This window comes from Miniopterus natalensis, chromosome 7, assembly GCF_054644295.1.
Source record: "Miniopterus natalensis isolate mMinNat1 chromosome 7, mMinNat1.hap1, whole genome shotgun sequence".
In the NCBI taxonomy this organism is placed as follows: domain Eukaryota; kingdom Metazoa; phylum Chordata; class Mammalia; order Chiroptera; family Miniopteridae; genus Miniopterus; species Miniopterus natalensis.
This window is the reverse complement of record NC_142087.1, coordinates 46,646,835-46,663,109: the sequence shown is the minus strand read 5'-3', so window position 1 is coordinate 46,663,109 and position 16,275 is coordinate 46,646,835. Positions and strand designations below refer to the sequence as shown.

Here is a 16,275-nt window from a genome sequence, read left to right as displayed (position 1 = left end):
CTCTGTCTAGCCAGCTGTGCATCCTTGAGCATTGCATATTTGGAAGTGTTTCTCCATTTGTAAAACGGGAGGCTGAACTAGGTCATCCTGGAGATCCTTCACTTCTAAAAGTGTAGTTGGCTATTTAAGAAGTGCTGTGACAGTTCAAAGTGACAGAATGACTAACTGAAAGCATCTCAAGTGGGTGACGTTGACTTGCTCCTCTTAGTCTCTGCTCACCCTCATCTGCACTAGTTCTCAACTCAGCTGTTCACTAGACTTCCTTGGGGAGCTATTGAAGAAATGCAGACAGATGCCTGGGCTCCAGCCCTGACCTCAGAATATCTGGCAGAGGGCATTGGTATTTTTTAAAAGCTCCTCAGGTGATTCCATTGTGTAGCCTGGATTGAGAACCACTGTTCTATGCAAACGGCACAGTCACCAGCAAGGCAAAGGAGACAGGATCTGGATAAGCCACAAGCTGCATCTACCTGTGAGATGTGATTTCAGATACGGTATTTCAATTCTGTCTCACTTCTGAATTTCTTCTTTTCCTTGACATCGCTGAGAACATAGCCTGGCATCATTCCCCATCACCCTTGAAACCAAATCCTTGACCTGGCTTGTACAGCTCTTCGTGATCTGGCTTCTGCGGCTCCCGCCTGAGTTTCCAGTTGACCTGACTCTGCACCTCAGGAGAGAGTAATCGTGTGCCAGGCTTCTTCCAGCTGCAAGTCTTTGTAACTTCCCTACCCCTCTCCTTTCTTACCTAACCTTACCTCCCACCTCTGTACTTGGCCAACATCTGCTTGTCCTTCAGGTCTCCAGCGAACTTTCTCTTTCCTTCCTGCCTCCCCAAAACTGAGCTGGGTGCACTTCCTTGGTACCCCCATAGCTCTCTGCGCACCCAGTGACACACTCCATCGCACTGCATCTGATCTGTATTCCCACCCCGCAGACTGATAAATTCCACAAAAGCGAGGAAGGTGGCTCATTCGCCACTGCATCCACTGGGTTTCACACCTGGCCAGGCTCAGTGAGTACTGGTGCAAAGGATGAATCAACAGCTGAGTGACTGCACAGTAAAGGAGGAAAGAGAAATTCTTAAGGAGCCGAGTCACAGTAAATTACCGAAACCAGGTCCTGTGAATGAGCGAATGCACAAGAAAGAATAAATTCTTAGTGGCTGATTCAGACTGAGCCAGGTAAATAAGGTCCTATCCCCACACTCTCTCTCGTTTTATTTCATTAAAGACCATTCTTTAATATCAGAGAGTAGGGAGCCATAGTGGGGAACCAGACTTACTTCCCGCCAAAAGTAGCTTAATTTCTGCAAAGGAGATCTGGTTCTGCATTAGTTGCTCCATAAACAAGAGTAATCAATAGGGTGTTAATATTAAAAAGCAAGAAAGAGGAATGTATTTCATTATCTGTTAATGTATATTTTTAGTGAACTTTTATAATCCTGTCAGTCAATGAAATATTTGCAAATAAAATGACAGCTGTTTGGAATTTACTTCATAAATCCCGGTGGGGACAGCAGGTCATCGAGGTACAGGTGGGACAAGCCTGGCCAACGGTTGGTTGGTAGCTTTTGAAACTGGATGGACACACGGGGCTTCGCTGTATTCTTTTCTCTGCTTTGGCCTAAGTTTGAAAATGTACAAAATAAAATGTAAAAAAAAAAAATTTTAACTGTGGAAGGAAGTTTTTCTCAGCATTGGCCACTTGGTTCAATGAGTGTTAAAAAAAATAAGAAAAAAAGGGCAGCAATACATCATCCGGAGCCAGCTTGGTCTTGGTCAGTTGAAAAACAGGAATGTTCTCCAAGGTTAGTAAACTGTAATCAGTTCCACATAGTTTTTAGGCACCAGAGTTTACGAATCACTGCAATTTTGATTTGTAGCTCCATTCATATGTCCACAAGAATTACAGCGTGTCGATTTCCCCGTGTTTCTTAGCCGAACAGCGCTTTTCCACAGCGCAGGCGGCCCCGGCTCAAAGCCGCGCCGGGCGCCATTTTCCCGTCGCTGGCACAGCCCGGCCCTTCCAGGTGGTTCTCCGGACCCGAACAGTCCTCCCTGTGAAGGCACCAAAAATCAGCAGCACTGTGCTTGCTTTTATCATCCCTAACGTGTCGCCTCCAACGCGAGGACTCTTTCTTCCCCAAGAGGCCCCTCACCCAAGTCAGGAACGCGCAGGAGGCGCGGCCCTCGGGCCACCTGTCCAAGCCCTTCCTCTTCTCCCCACGGCCGCTCCCCTCTGCGCTCGCGTGTCGCCCACCCAGCTGCTTCCGCCCTGAGCCGAGGCCGGAAGGGCTTCCCCTCCGTCTTCCGGCCTCTGGGTCCTCCACGCGTGTCTTCCGCGCCTGCCGCGGGCTCCCCGCCAAGGTTCCGGCGCCTCCGCAGGTGCCGGGCGCTGCCAGGCTGGGAGCTCTGCCGGGTGGAGTCCAGTCTCCTCCTCAGTTTCTTTCTTTTTTCTTGAATGGTCATGCCTGGGGACTCCACCCACTGCCTCACCCCGAGGCCGAAGCCCCCCTCAGTCCCCCCACTCGGCCTCCTTTCAGGTTTCCCTCTCGCTCTTCGCATCTTCCTCCCTTTCCTCTACGTCGGGGTGGTGCTGGAAACGCCCTGCGGACGGCACGGCCGGGTCTTCGCAAAGGCGACCGCCCGCCTCGCCGGGGTTGCTCCTTGAACCCCGTTTCCTTCCGTGCCGGCTGAACCCCTAAAAACTGGTCTCATAGAAATTTTTATTGGCTTTTGGGACACCCCTCCTGCCATACCCTTCTGAGCGAGCCGTGACCCTGTTTGCATCAACTCCAAGAGTAAGGTCGTGTAATTTTATAGAAGAACCAGGCAACTTTATACAGAAACGGAGACGCAGAGTTTATCTCACCCGGATTACAGCTGGTACCCGGCGCACCCCCCCCGCCGCCGCTCCCCGGTGCCAGTGTCCCCCCAAGTCTAGGTCTGGGAAAGGAGCACCTAGGTGTTAAAAAGCATAGGGTTTATTTACGAATAAAATCCTTTTTAATCTCTTTAGGAAAGTGGCTCGCCATCACTGATACTACTTTCTTGGGGGGCCACAGAAAATAATCATTATACGCGCCTGGGTGTCATCGTAAAGCTCCTGCCGAACAAATAGAAGAAGAAGTAAACCCAGGCAGCGGCCCTCCTCATTCCGCTGGCCCGCCGAGGATCAAACAGGCCGCCAGCTCCTCCCTGTCGGGCGAGGCATTCCTCACCCTGAGCCTGCTTCCCCGTCCTGAAAAGGAGGAGAATAGTTTTGTTACATATAGAGAGTGCTTAGGATGGTGCAAGGTGTCTGGGAGGCGCTTAATAAATCCGGCTTCCGCTCCCCGTCAGCTGTAAATTATGTTATTCGCAGCGAAGCGTAAAATGCCCTAAGAATGGGCAAAGCGGCGGTGCTTTCCCGCCCGAGACGCGCTCCTGGAAGCGCGCAGCCAGGGCCCGAGCGCGTGGCAGGGCCCCGGCCTCTCTCCCTGGCAGCCGCTGTTTGGGGGTGTCCCCGAGAAATGAATGACGAGGTGGAATGCATGCAGCAACCCTGGGGGGCTGTCATCCGCACCCGGCTAATCGCCCTCAACTCATGGAAAGTTGGACGAAATACGTTAGCGGAGAAAAATATCTTAAGTTTTAGAAATGTGACTTGACCGTACTTAGTTGCTTTCTTCTCTACCTTTACTGCTTTCAAGGAGGACCTGAGTTTTCTAATTATCTTAGAGTTTTATGGAAACAGAAATTCGGAGGCCTTTCTTTCTTGGGAGGGAGGGGAACAGCTTTCCCGTTTGTTCGTTGTATTTTAAGAGGGGTGGAACTATTGATTTACCATTACATCTGTCTCATTTCAACATAAGATTAGAAGATGTCCGATTCAGAAATCATCTTCAAAGCAATAAAATGATATTCAAAGTCAAAGATACGAGTTCCACAAAAGCTTTTCATTAAAAAATGGAGCTGTTTGCCTGCCTACACTGTTAATGAAAAGCAAAAAGCCTCTCTTGGTAAAAGTGACTTCTAGTGTTAAAGCTATATTTTGATATAGGATACTTGTCATTAGCCAGTCCTTCACTTGCTCTTAGTATAGATGTGACCACTTTCTGTTAACTAAATATATACTGACGTGTCTATATTCAGCCTTCCTTAAAAGGTTAAATGATAATGCAAAACACTTTAACTGTAGCACTCTGTTCAAATGTTTACTCTATAAATGGCGTATTCTGGATTCCTGTTTTTAAAAATTACCCATAGCCACTTATGTTCCAGAACTAGGTCATATTTTGGGGGTGGTCAAATGTGTATTTTTCACAATGATGCCTGGCTGTTAAAAATGATTTTTGCTGAGACCTAAGAAATTAAACTGTGTGTTGTTTATGGAAAACATATTCTCCTGGATGAGTGATATTTTCAGTTACTCTTTTTTATAATTAAATGGAGATGTTGGCATATAGGCATTGCTTTGTTTTTGGAAAGTTTGAGATTCATGGGTGGGGAAAGCTCAAAAAACAGATTTCTTAAAAACAAAATTGATTTTTTTCATAGAGTTCATTTAAAAGACAGTTTGGAACACTAACATTTTTAAGTAGCAGAGAAGGTTGTTTTAAATAACACAGGAGGAAAGACTTGATTTTCTGTTACAGTGACAGCACTTAGCCATAATCACCATGCCAGGAACATTTTCTTTACAGGTAAAAGACAGTGAATAAAAGAATTGACTTGACAAATCCTGAGACTATTTTGAATTGCCTCATTCTGAGGTATTTATCAAGCAGGGATCAGTACTTCTCAAAGAACCATAGCTACTTAAGGGGTCATTTTTCTTACCTGCCATCTTCAAAGCTGCTACCTTTGACAGTGACACAGAATGGTGGCTCTTAGTGTTAGTGGCCGAACAATTGATTCTAATTGTCTTCACTGTTCCCTCTTTTCTATCACAGAATCGGAAGACTTTTTGATGGTACAGAGCCCATTGTTTTGGACAGTCTCAAACAGCACTATTTCATTGACAGAGACGGACAGATGTTCAGATATATCTTGAATTTTCTACGAACATCAAAACTCCTCATTCCCGATGATTTCAAGGTGAGGGATTCATGTTAAATTACCAATAGCATAAATATATGACTTGTCTTGATGTACTCCCCCCCCAAAAATATTTCTAATTCTACACTTTAGCATATACCAACTCGAATGGCATCAGAGGTCTCTGACTTCATTTATGCTTTCTTCATAAAAGAGAGTACATGATCATTAAAGTTTTACATGACCAAAAGAGGACCGCTTTTTACTTAAAGAGCTGAATTAAAATTCATTATAACGTACTAAAAATCAGTTGGTCAAATTCATACCTTATTTCTGATAAGTCTTAATGAGGTTGAGAATAAAAGAAAACCTCTTTAGCTTAATGAGGACTTTTTCTCCCAGAAATTTAAAGGAAACATACTTAGCAGTAAAATTTTAGAATTTCTCCCTTTAAAGTTAGTACCTAGTGTTGAAGTTAGTTCCACATTATGCTGGCAACTGTAGGCAATGGAATTAGATGAAAACAAATAGGAAGTGTTAATTAGAAGGGAATGTATAAAAATATAATCAAATGCAGCTGTTAATACTTCTCTAAATAGAAGACTCTAAAGAATCAACTAACTACTAATAGAACTAATAAAGAACTCATTAAAGCATCTAAGTTCAGGATCAATATATTGCAATCAGTAGCTTTCCTATAGAATAGTAAGAGTCAACCATAAGATATAATGGAAAAATCTACCACTCACAGTAACAACAAAAACTATAACACCTAGGAATAAACCTAACCAGAAAAAGGCAAAGCCTGGTTAAGAAAACTGCAAATCACTACCTACAAGTGTAAAACAAGAGTTGAATAAATGAAGGGATAGTCTGTGTTCCTGGGTGGGAAGCCTCAATATTGTTAAAATGTCAGCTGTCCCTAAATTACTCTGCATATTCAATGCATGGCTATTTTAGTCACATTTTTAAAATGAAATTTGAGCCATTTATAAAGTTTGTGTGAAAGAAAAAATGCTTAAGAATAGCTAAATAGCCCTGGCCAGTGTGGCTCAGTTGGTTGATCATAGTCCCATGCACCAAAAGGTCGCTGGTTCAATTCCTGGTCAGGGCACATGCCCCATTTTTGGGCTCCATCCCCAGTGTGGGGGGTGCAGGAGGCAGCCGATCGATGTTTCTCTCTCTCTCTCTCTCTCTCCCTCTCCCTTCCTCTCTCTCTCAAATCAATAAAATTTTATATATATATATATATATATATATATATATATATATATTTTTTTTTTTTTTTTTTTTTTTTTTTTTTAAAGAATAGCTGAATAGCCCTGTCTGGGTGGCTTAGTTGGTTGGTTAGAGCATCGTCCCTTACACTGAAAGGTTTCAGGTTCAATCCCCAGTAGGGGGGCATGTTTAGAAGGGACCAGTCTTTTCCTCTCACACCAATGTTTCTCTCCCTCCCCCTCTCTCTCCCTTTCTCTCTCTAAAAATCAATAAAAACATACCCTCAGGTGAGGACTTAAAACCAAAAGTATAGCTAAATAAATTATTGTGGGTGGTAATAGTGGTGGTGGTCGTGGGCGATGATGGATGTGTTCTACCAGACGTCAAAGCGTACTATAGAGCTATAGTAATTAAGAAGTGTGATCCTGACAGGGCTAAAATTTACAAATGCATCAATGGAGAAGACCAGGGTCTGGAGGCAGATGTGTATATATAGGAATTTGATATATTATAAAGGTGGGAAAAGAAAGGAATAATCAGTGATTGGCACTGAGACAATTGGCGTGAAGACATTTGGAAAAAAATGTAAAGCCAGAGTCCTATTTCCTATCATAAGTTGACAAATATTCTAGAAATAGACATAAAAATTAAAGCTATAAAAGCATGAGAAAAAATATAAAGGAATTTCTAAAAGTATAATTTTGAGGTAGAAAGGGCAGGACTGTTCCCAGAGGGTATCCTTTAAAATAATTTTTCAGTTAAAGATACTATATATTAATAAAAGACACGTGTCAGACTAGAAGAAATATTTGCAACAGGTCAGTATCTGTCATAAAAGAGCTCCTAAAAATCTATAAGAAACATACCAACAACCTGATGAAAACACTTAAGATATAGCAAAAATTTCCTAAAGAAAAAAATAAAAATTGCCAATAAACATTTGAAAAGTATTCATTCTTTCTAGTACCAGAGAAACAAAACTTAAATGAGATACCTCTTTTTTATCCATCAGATTGGCAAAACATTTTTAAAGTTGATAATATATAGTCTTGGAAGATTTACAGTGTGGGTGGGAGTGAAAAGTAAACATTTTTGGAGGACAATTCAGCAGTAATTTTTAAATTTTCAAACATACATTCTCTTTGATCTAGCAATTCCATGTCTATTAATTTATCTTCTAGAAATGTTCAGATAAATGTGCAAAGTTACATGTACATAGGATGTTTATTGTAATCATGTTTGCAGTAGTAAAAACTGGACCCAACTAAAGAAGGGTTCTACAATGGCAGATGGTTACAAATATTACAGGATATCTGTACGATGGAATAGTTTAAAAGAATGTGGTAGCTCTGTGTCGGTTGATGCATGGGGGCAGAAATCACCAAAACGTTATCATTTGGTGAAAATTCTAAGTTCAGAATATGTATAGTATGTTCCTATTTATGTAAAAAACCTGTGCGTGTGTGTACAGATAAATACATTAAAAAGATCTAGAAGAGTAGACCCCAAATTAACAAGGGGCTCAGGACCTCTCTCATCCATCTCTCCTTTAGGATTTTCAGCAACAGGGCACATGCCAAGGACGATTAGCCAAATGGAAAGGTGTGTAGGAGAATTATGTCATGTACACATTTATCTTACATGTAAACAACTATATACATTGTGCAAGAAAATAAGGGAGCGAGTAATAGGTGCAACGAGCACGTGCAGTTCCCCGCATCCCTGGAATGAGCCTGAGAAAGACTTTCCTGAGAAAGACTGGAGACCCTGCAGCTCCCATCAGTGGCAGGTCCCAGAGCCCCCTCAAAGAGTGCGCAATTCTAGGATTTAAAGACATATGAAGTTGATTTGTGCAGCATGGCTCCTAAATTAAAGTCTGCTCCCTCATCAATGATTTTTTCCAACTCAGGAAGGAAAACGTATTGAGCCTGTTTCTAAGATGCGCCTTCCTGAAAGGTTTTTTAAGGACAATCTTCAACATACTGTGTATACTTTTTCTTTCCACGCCAACATTCAGACCTCTTTCCTGCCTTCCCCTCATGCCACTTCATTCGCCAGGCAAGCGTCATTATGCAAAGGCCAAAGTGAAGTCTTCTGCCTCCAGCCCTCGGTCTAAAATCTGGGGACACATCTGCTCAGACACAACTGCAGAGAGAGCTGGCTAGATGTAGAAAGCAGGCCCCAAGGCTGTGTGCACCATAGTGCAGGACCTAGTAGTTGACCAGCCGCGTAGCAGAGGACAGCAGGCCGCTTCATAGCCCAGCTGCAGATGGAACAGAGGCTTAGGAAGAAAGTCTGGACTAACTGGCAGGCACTGGCCCCATGTGGAGATAAACGGAGCTGAGTCCTGCCCTGGGCGCCAGGCGTCGGGAGAGGGGCCTGCTGTACGTGGGCAGGGACGTCAGCCCCACTAATCAAACCTGGCACCTCCCATGACAGGCGTTCACCAGTCAGGCTGCGCTTTTTCCTGTGCGGGAGAGCAATTGAGCGCGTAGAAAGGAAAGGGTAGAAGGTGTGATGCGGAGGTAAGGCGGCTAATGTTTTCTTACTCTCTCACGTTTTCCTAGAAGGAAGGCTGTGGAGTTGGGAAAGTGGGTGAGGGAGGGAAATTTCGCTTTTAATTCTGTTTTAAAGTGATTGCATTTCTAAATGCCCATTCAGAATCTCCACCCGGATAGTTCATTGCCTCCTTAAACTTAAGCTGCCCAACATGAGCTGGCGTCCCCTTTCCACTGCCACTGCCGTGAAACCTGCTCCCCTCTCTCCAGGTCCTACGATGCCAGAGTCCACCTGCCGGCTGCAGGCAGGGACCTGGGAGGCATTCTGCACTTTTTCCTCTGATTCACCTCCCACAGAAGATCCATCCATGAGTCTCTCCGTAGCACCTTCCGGATATGTCTTGAATCAATCCGCTCCTTTCTTCCACCTCCCTAGTCTGAGGCCCAGCAGCTCTCTGGGTAACTTGGAGTCCCCTCTCCCACCCATGTTGAGACCAGGAGACACTTTTTAAAATTAAGCTTTTTATTTTCAGATTGTTGTAGAGTCTCATCATTTGTAAGAAATAATAGAGAAATCCTGTGTTACCCAGTTCCCCCAAATAGTAACATCTTGCAAAATTATAGTGCAACATCACAGCTGGGATATTGACATTGACACAGTCAGGGTACATAACATTTCCATCGTCGCCAGGAGCCCTCCTGTTGCCCTCTTATAGCCACATGCTCCTTCCTCATCGCCCCCCCCATCTCCCACTTTATCCCTCCCCAAGGAACACCTCTTAAAAAGATAGTGTGTGTATCATAACTCGTTCTGCTTAAAACTCTGCAGGGGCTTCCCAGTGTTTATGGAGTAAAGCAACACACCCTTGTCGGAGCCCATGAGACCCAGAAGGCTCCAGCCCCTGCCCACCTCACCTGACTCAACCTTTCAGGACTTCTCTTGGGTCCTCAAACACACCATCTTCTTGCCCCCTTCAGAACAAACCGTTCTGTCTGCTTGACGCTTTTTCCTAAACAACAGAGATGAGTAATTACAAATATACTGTGTGTGACTACAGAGAATCCGGGGGGGGGGGGGGGGGGGGGAGGTTACTGGCAAACCTAAGTCAGACTAGGCACAAGGCGGCTTAGTAATGAATGTGGTGAGCCCTGAGTGACAAATAAAGGTTAAGGAAAGAGCATCAGGCAGACAGAAGATAAAAAGCATGTCAAATGAAACTTACGTATCCCAGGGCCCTGAAATGTTTCCCACGGAACCTCTGGGTGACAGGCTGTAAATTATTGGGCGTTCTGGAACCTGGCGGAGCTGAGCTGAGGCGGCCGCTCAGCCCTTGTGGCTGACGATGGAATTGCGCCCACAGCACCAGTAGGTTTGTAGGAATCACAAATGCAGGCACCCCGGTGAGCTCTCAAGTCGGCCAGTGCCTGAGCAATAGAATAGGTTCGTTCTTCCTTGTCAGAGTTTATTTCCTGACCTTGGAAAAGGGACATAGATAGCATGTGGCATGTGGTTTGCCTGGGTTTGCTATGGAGAGCGTTCCTTGATTACCTGCTTCCCTCTCCAGCTGTTTAAAGCTGGGTTGAGCAAATGCATGACATCTTGAAATCACAGCATCCTACACCCCTCAGAATCTCATTCTGCAAATGTGCTGACTGAGCTAGATACCCATTTAACAATTTAGATAATTTCGTATTTCAGAACACTGTTTAAGTGGCAGCTGCTGGTTCCCTGTGCCGACTGAACGCCATTGGAATCTTTTCTCTAGATAAGCTATTGTAGAACCTCTCTGCAGTGTTTTATTATGGATATGACTGTGTATCCCACTTCCCTTAATTTCCCCTCCTCCTAATTATACTGATTGGTTCACTGTTGCTTTATTTTCTGCTTACCCACATGCATGAACATGCACACACACACACACACACACACACACACTGTTATAATTCCCAGTACGCCAGGAGTCCATAGCTTTGGTTCCCTTTTTGATGGGGAACCACAAAATTCTCTCACTAGCCTTTTATTCTGAACATCTTTGGGACATGTCCGCCAGGCTGCTAGCATCTTTTGTGGTCTCTGATGGATGTCCACCCTTCCTAGATATAGAAAAATCTGCTGACAGGCAGCCCCCAACTTATCTATTCCTGGCTTATGTTCAGAAGTCTATTAGCTATTTTTAATAACCTTTTAATATTATAGAAGTATATGTACATTGCAGAAAAAAAAATTTTAAAGTTTAAACAGTATATTCCAACCACTCAGAGATTGCCAGTGCTAAAACCTTAGTGCTTAGCCTTCTGAATTTTCCATGCTTATTTCAGACAATAATCTCTGAAACCTTTTCATTTTAATAAAATTTTATTTCCTCTAATACTGTAACCGTATTCGAATTTCCCTTGTTTACCTCAAAATGTCCTTTATAGGTAGGTGGTTTTTCCGAGATGGAATCTGATCTGAGACCACATTTGAATCCGATGATGTCCCTTCCTTTTATTACCTGCCATAGTCTCTCTTCATTGCTGCTGACTTGCTTAGGAGACCGTGCCAATTGCCCTCCAGAAGCTCCCACCATCTGGACTTGTCTGATTGCCTTGTCATATGTAGTTTAGCTCATTACTCTATCCTCTAGTTTCCTGTAAACTGGAAGTTGTATCTAAGGATCTGATGGGGTTAAGTTAAACATTTTGGGGAGAATACATCTCTAGTGATATTGTGTACTTTCTATTACATCACATTAGCAAATACATGTGGTTGAACCACCATTCATGATGCGAGGACTGACCATTCGATCAGGGTGACTCATGTGTTCCTTAGGTTGCAATAAAAATGATCTCTGCCAAATTCAGTTTCTCACCTCGCACTGTTAACATTTCGAGCCAAATAATTCTTTGTGGTAGATTTAAATTCTTTGTGGCTGCGCTGTGCATTGTGGGCTCTCGGGCAGCATTCCTGGCCTCAGATGCCATTAACCAGATGCCATTAACACCTCCCTTCCCAGTTATGACAGCCAAGAATGTCTCCAGACATTGCTACAGTGTCCTCTAGGGGCAAAATTACTTCCAGCTGAAGACCAGTAGTGTAGCTTAAGGAAAAGAGGAAGGTGGTATTTATAGGAAGGATACTAGTTTATCTCATAAAACCAGTGGGAGTGCTCTCTAGAGTGGGAACCCAGGGCGGCTCTGAGGACCTCAGTCATGAGAGTCTCTGGGCTTCTAGAGCACTGCCCCTAGCATGGCTCTGTGCCAGCAATGCCCAGGGTCTCTTTCCCTTCCTTGGTTCTACAGAGAGACTGTCTGATTGGCTCAAGTTGGCTCCGATGCGTACACTTTAGCCAATCAGCTGTGGCATGGCTGCTAGGTTCCCACTCCTGAGGGTGGAACTTTCTCAGAGAAGGCAGAGTGGTGAGCTGGGTAGACCCCAAGAAGTTTCTTCTCCAGTACCTGAGCGCATGCCCACTAAGAACATCCACTGCAGCCCATGGTCTCAGCTGCTGCCACCTAGTATTTGTGTCCCTGGTGCATAGACTGTACTCTTAGTGCTCCTGCCCAGGCCACTTCTCTCCCTTAGAGGCAAGACTAGCTGCAGCAGTCAGCCCCATCCAGCCCCGCCCCGGTACCATCCAGGTAGCATCTCTAGCCCCTGCCCTCGACGTGCCCTGCACATCAGGCCTTACTGCTGCAGCAGAGTATCCAGGAGACTTGCCACGCCAGAGTGTGGCTTCAGAATACAGACGGATCTGTCTTCAGCTCTGCCATCAGCACACCGTCATTAGCACCTGTGGATACTGTGGCCTTTCTCTACGAGATTTGGAGGGTGGTGTGGTGGCCAGATAGAGAAAGAACACTTTGCTGCTGCTTCCGTTTCCTTTAATAGCCATCAGGATATATCTTGGGCTGGGTATTATCCTTGCCCCAGAAAAACAAGAGTAGTCAGAGAAGCTGGAAGTGGGTGCCACTGGACAAGTGAACAGAAAAAGCTACGGTGGCTCACTGCCTCCTCAAAAAAAATCTTTAAAGGAAAGCAAGTCCTGCAGAGATCTGCTATTTTCTTCAGATGACTACTACTTGGATGCTGTTTCTGAAATGTAAAATATAAAATCTTTTCATTTCCCCTCATTTTCTTGGTGCCTGTACCTTGCAGGTGGCCTGATACCTACATACCTTGCTTCTAGGGAACCTGTCCCAGGGGGGAAGAGCTGCTAGAGTTCCTGGGAGGAGTTGGATACACTCAAGCCTTTTTGTACCCACAGTGCCCAGCATGGCATCTGACTCATAAACAGATCTTAAAATGAATGAGCAGTTAGTTGCCTGTGGAGTATAAGAACCCGTCAACTACTATGTAAAAAAATCAAGTACATTAGTTGTTAAATAAGCCTTTGAGCTGTTTTGTGGAACTAGAAACTGTGTGTGGTAAGTTGAATTATGGCCCCCAAGGATATCCATATCCTAATTCCTAACACCTATGAACATGTTACCTTGCATGGCAAAAGGGATGTGCTGGTTTGAATAAGTTAAGGGTCTTGAGGTGGGAGGTTATCCTGGGTCATCCTGGTGCGCCCAGTGGGATCACAAGTGTCCCGATGAGTGAAAGAGGGAGCCGGAGGGTCAGAGTCAAACAAGGAGATGTGATGAAGGAAGTGATGTGGTTACTGGCCAGGAGCCAAAACGTGGGCAGCTTCTGGAAGCTGGAAAAGACAAGGAAATGGGTTCTCCCCTGGAGCTCCAGAAGGAGGGCAAGGCTGCCAACACCCAGACTTTAGCTCTGTGAGACCCATTTCTGTTTTCTGACCCCCAGAACTGTAAGAGAAGAAATGCGTGTTGTTTTTAAGGTACCGAATTTGTGGTCATTTCTTACACCAGCAATAGGAAAACAATACATTATGTGTGTACATATACACATGTATGCATATCGCTTTTCTCTTTCTAGGGAAAATGTTTTCTGTATCCCAAAAATTTAATCAAGAAATAAGCTTTTGAAACGCGGCCCGTTTGCATTTTGGGGTCCACCCTTCCTGACCTTCCTATTCCATGTACTCTCTCCAGGGTCTTAAGGAAGCTTGACCTAGGCATCTGTAAAATGAGATCTTGATCTTTCTGCCTCAATAAATCATTGTAAATCTCCAAAAATAATTATTTAAAAAATATGTTTTCTAGGATTTAAAAATTATTTAAGCGTGATAATAGGTGTGTGAATAACCTGTTTCCCTTTACCTGGATATAAGGATAAGCAAGAAATATGGGTGGTGCTTTCCTCACCAGAGAAGATTACATGGGCCTGGGAGCAGAGAAGAGGGATGGCCTCTAGAACGTTCTGGAGCTGGATTCATGTCCTTCACATGAAGGACTAGGGCCGAGCCTGCCGCTGTCCCATGAACTCCTGCTCATCCCCCTTGCACCTGGGGCATAAGAGACCGAGTCGCCTAGAGTCTGTAAAAGCCAAAGAAAGGAACGGTGGGCATTGTCAGAAAAGAACGGAGGCTTAAGGAAAGATTTCAAGAGAGCCAGAACCAGAAGGAAATGAGCACAAGGCCAGAAAATCTGAAAGGAAACATGATAGACTTAAAAATAAGGGATTTAGATAATAAAGTGAAATGATCCTGATCGAGGACGGCAAGGAGGACACGGTTCCTGAAGAAGGCAGCCTGGGGACCGCGCCTGTCCTGCAAGGAATCTCCGAGGAGCCCAGGTGGGAAGCGTGCACTAGGAGGGGAGAGAGACAAGTACAAAGGAGCCTGCCGGGGAAATGAATGGCCAGCGTGCGCTTAACCATGCAGAAAATGCTAACAACAACAGGGACCTTTTTGAGTTCTCTGCTGGCCGATGCAGGCAAGTCAGCACGGAAGCTGATGGCCAAGCGAAGCCCAGTCACTCAGCTGCTCTCTAGTGCCCGCTGCCCCCAGCACAGACCTGGTAGAACCACGTGGTAAAGGGAGAAGTAGAGCCCAGAGAGCCAAGAGAGTAAAGGAACGAACACCTGGTGGCTTGACGCAGGTCCAGGCTAGGCCCGTGAGGTTATGTCCCAAGTGCAGGATGACCTTGGGGAGCCCTTTTAAACCTCCACTTTAATAACCACTAGCAGGATCCTTGAGAAACCGTTGAGCAGGGCCAAAAGTCTCATAAGGCACAGTGTTTCTCTAATTCTCCAAGAGCAGATCACGATGAATGGGAACCACGTTGTACAGGGAGGCACTCTGTCAGTCCATGGCCAGACGTCTGAGTGGATTACCACACATGTGGTCTGGGAACTCCGAGGGAAAAAGAAGGCGGAGAAGATTCAGAGTCAGCAGGGGGGGACTTGTAGCCCCTCGTCCTGTTAGCCTCATTGCCTTTGGGCTGTGCTAGAAAAACTGGTAGATAGGGGCATTGTCACTGTCATAGACTCATAGGATATCAGGGCTGGATGCAACTTTAATGTACTTTAGTTTGGGCTCCAGTGACTGGAGCCCTAAACAGTTAAGGAGACTCTCTGGGCAATATGGAGACTTGGACTCTCCCACACCTCCAGCCTTTCCCTTGGAGTCCCACCCAAACACATGGTATTTCAAGAGACATCTAACAAAGGCCACAATTATGGGTTGGATGATCTTAGAATTACAGGTTTTATAACTGCTTGAACAGCCAAAATCCAGAGTCTTAATTTATTACCCAAGCATCAGCTTGAGCAAAGTTCCTGTATATAGCCCTGTCTGCTCAGTACTTTAAGAAATTATTCAGCCCTGTCCAGTGTGGCTTAATTGGTTGGACATCATTCATGCACTGAAAGGCTGCTGGTTCAATTCCTGGTCAGGGCACATACCTGGTTTCAGGCTCGATCCCCAATAGGGGGCATGCAAGAGGCAGCCAATCAATGTTTCACTCTTATATAATGTTTCTCTCTCTCCCTCCCCCTTCCTCTCTCTCTAAAAAACCAATAAAAATATTTTTAAGAAATGAAGAAAGAAATGATTCACATATAGAAACAGAACACCCAGTTCGAAATGACACAAAAATGAGAGAACGTTATGGGAAAGAATCCACATTTTCTCAATGCATTGGAACAAAGTCAGAACCTACAGTATGCAATTTAAAGAGACGATATTGTATGTCAACTTCAGTTGAAAATTAATTTTTTAAAAATAAAGGGATAAATAATGGAGGGTTTTAAATTTTTTACAAATGCTGAATGAGGAAGACTTAGCTCAATACCAGCTCTCGTGAAAAATGCGTAGGGATTTCACTGTAAACACAATGTGAAGAGAGTAATGGGACTGCCAAGGAGGCTGATGCAGCCTTATGCTGTGTGGGAGGCAGAATGATGGCCTCCGAAGATGTCCGTGCCCTAATCCTGGAAGGTATGAATATGTCACTTTATATGGCAAAAGGGATTTTGCAGATATGATAAAATTAAGGATCTTGAGATAGGGAGGTTATCCTGGATCATCTAGGTCGCCCAGTATACTCACAGGGTGGTTATGAGTGAAAGAAGGAGGCAGGGGGGTCAGAGTAAGAGAACAGAAGTGACAACAGAAGCAGAGGTAGGAGTCATGCAGGGCCACCAGCCA

The 16,275-nt window shown here is 44.7% G+C and overlaps 1 protein-coding gene across 4 annotated transcripts in view; it reads left to right on the top strand.

Annotated features, from left to right (window-relative positions):
- KCTD1 (potassium channel tetramerization domain containing 1) overlaps positions 1-16,275 on the top strand; it is a 173,740-nt gene that overhangs the window by 149,216 nt on the left and 8,249 nt on the right. For all 4 annotated transcript variants that reach the window (XM_016195918.2, XM_087819022.1, XM_087819021.1 and 1 more), the window contains exon 3: positions 4,937-5,081. In XM_016195918.2, coding sequence (XP_016051404.1) covers positions 4,937-5,081 — 145 coding nt within the window. The remainder of the gene's footprint in view (positions 1-4,936; positions 5,082-16,275) is intronic.